Source organism: Halyomorpha halys, unplaced genomic scaffold (assembly GCF_000696795.3).
Source record: "Halyomorpha halys isolate HHAL.00 unplaced genomic scaffold, Hhal_1.1 Scaffold7.1, whole genome shotgun sequence".
Lineage (NCBI taxonomy): Eukaryota > Metazoa > Arthropoda > Insecta > Hemiptera > Pentatomidae > Halyomorpha > Halyomorpha halys.
Window position 1 is genome coordinate 501,684 of NW_027110368.1, and position 2,192 is coordinate 503,875.

The 2,192-nt window shown below is 27.6% G+C and overlaps 1 protein-coding gene across 2 annotated transcripts in view; it reads right to left on the reverse strand.

Annotated features, from left to right (window-relative positions):
• Positions 1-1,918: 1,918 nt before the first annotated feature.
• Positions 1,919-2,192, reverse strand: part of LOC106677088 (glyoxylate reductase/hydroxypyruvate reductase) — a gene marked incomplete in the record, with an annotated part of 21,517 nt that continues 21,243 nt past the window's right edge. For both annotated transcript variants that reach the window (XM_067048518.1, XM_067048519.1), the window contains 1 exon segment: positions 1,919-2,192. In XM_067048518.1, the coding sequence (XP_066904619.1) occupies positions 2,105-2,192 (88 nt within the window).

Sequence of the window (2,192 nt, forward strand, 5' to 3'; positions counted from 1 at the left end):
AACACTCCTTGGCCACCTCCCAACTGGACCAGAAACAAATACCTTAGGGATCCAGTTTCCATCCTGGATCTTCCTATCAATTCATCTCCTATCCAGAAAACCTTACTTATTTGAACATGCATTGATAAGGCGTCTTGATATCGAGTACCTCAGCTCTTAAATTGGTGCCAGAACTAACTACACACAGTTGCTCAACAATATTATTTATTGAAGATTTTTTTTTCTTTTTGATTTTATTCTTTAATATTTCTTCTTTTTATCTGCTACTATTACCGTTTTCATTTATTGTTTCATTGTATACCCTTGTAATTTTTCCACTTAATTTTTTACTTATGTTAAGTGTTTGTATCTTTTTTAGCCATGACAAAGCCCTGCAACGTGAGGTGAAACATTGGCTCAAATAAAAATAGTACATATTACTATTTGAGTTTAATTTGACCGCACCAAGACCATTTATTATTATTATTTAATACATTCGTTAGTTCACAAGGTCGTTCATCAAATTCCTTTTAATTATTCAGAGGTATTATCAAGCACCAGAGCAGAATCACTAACTAAAAACTAATTAGTGATAAAATAATTCTAATAAATTATCAAATATTTTAACTTGATTAATTTATAATGTTACTCATTTCTTCTAAAATTATATTTAATGTTGTTTGATATCTTCATTTATTTCTACATATTACAATGATATTTAGAGCAACTTTATGCTGTTATTTTAAAAACTTCTCTTTCCTAATACTTTATCATTCCTCTTAATCATGCTATTTTTCATGTAACACAGAAGGTACATGCAAATAGACTCACTTATACAAGGCAAATGAAAATAACATGGTTATGACGAATAACAATAAATTAGGAAAAAGATGTTAATGAGATCAGAACAGAGTTAATGAAAAATGTAACAAAAATAAAAATAATAGATTATATAACAACTTCAGAACAATATCAGTTGTGAGATAATCATTGTAAAATGAAAAAATAAATAAGGACCACAACATAATAGGGTATTAAATATAATCCTTGAAGGTATGTTGTGGGTCGATGTGAGGAGGCTATTAGAATGTAAAGGTCTATGTGAAAAAATATGTTGCTAATGTACCAGGATGTTTTAGTTATATAAAGTTCTACAAATCCAAATATTTAGAGCATTTTTCAGAAAAAGAAAGTGTGATTGCAATTTTTGCATGTACAACACTTTCCCAAATGGTTTTTATTAAATAAATGTAATGTTCTGAAGATGGGAAAAAGACTCTGAAATGTTACCATTGTTATTTGTGATTTTCCAAAAAAAAAAAAGAAGTTTGAAGTTCATCATTACTAAAAAAATTTAGAGAGATTTAAATTTTTTTTTAACTGTCCCATATATCAGTGATTAGATGTTATTAAGTTTACTTAATTAAGTATGGTGTAAATAAGTTTCAATAAGGAAGGATTAGGGTTGATCTGTTAAAGTTTAAGAAAATTTCTGTTTTCTTTTTCTTCTTATTGTGTGAGCACCAAGTTGTTTTTCTGTTCAATGTCAGGTCATCAAGTAAGATATTGTTTGTTGTCTATCTGCCGATTTAGCTTCTACAGGCAGTAGCAGTAGATACTGTTGATATAGACACGAGTTACAGGATAAACAAGTTAAAATAATTTTTATACTGATTGATATTGATAATTAGTTGAGGTTGAACAGCACTAGTGATTTAGATCTAAACCAATAAACAATTAAAATTATTTTTCTGTATGTCATAATCACTTAAAGTTTGGAAAATTCAGAATATCTGTAATGGCTTCAATTATTTTACTATTTATATATTCATTCTTCATTTTTTGCAGATTTTACATTGATCAAATATTGTTTTACTCACATAACATTTTAAAGGATAAAACGGTAAATAATGAGAATTGATCATTTGGTTTGACAACATTATCAGTTCTTATATACAAATATATTTTTGATATTAACAATAATTTTTTATATTCTTTGACATAGTTTCTATGTATAAATTCAAAATAAATATAAATAAATAAAGATATGTAGGAATATAATAACAAATATGGAGTAATATTCAACATATGAAGCTCTAAAACAAAATATCACAGTTATCTTTTATCAAACTTTAACTTCTGCAGGCATTTCTTTATCATCAAGGGCAGCTAAGAGATTCTGTGCAGCCAGAACACCCATAGCAGTACGAGCC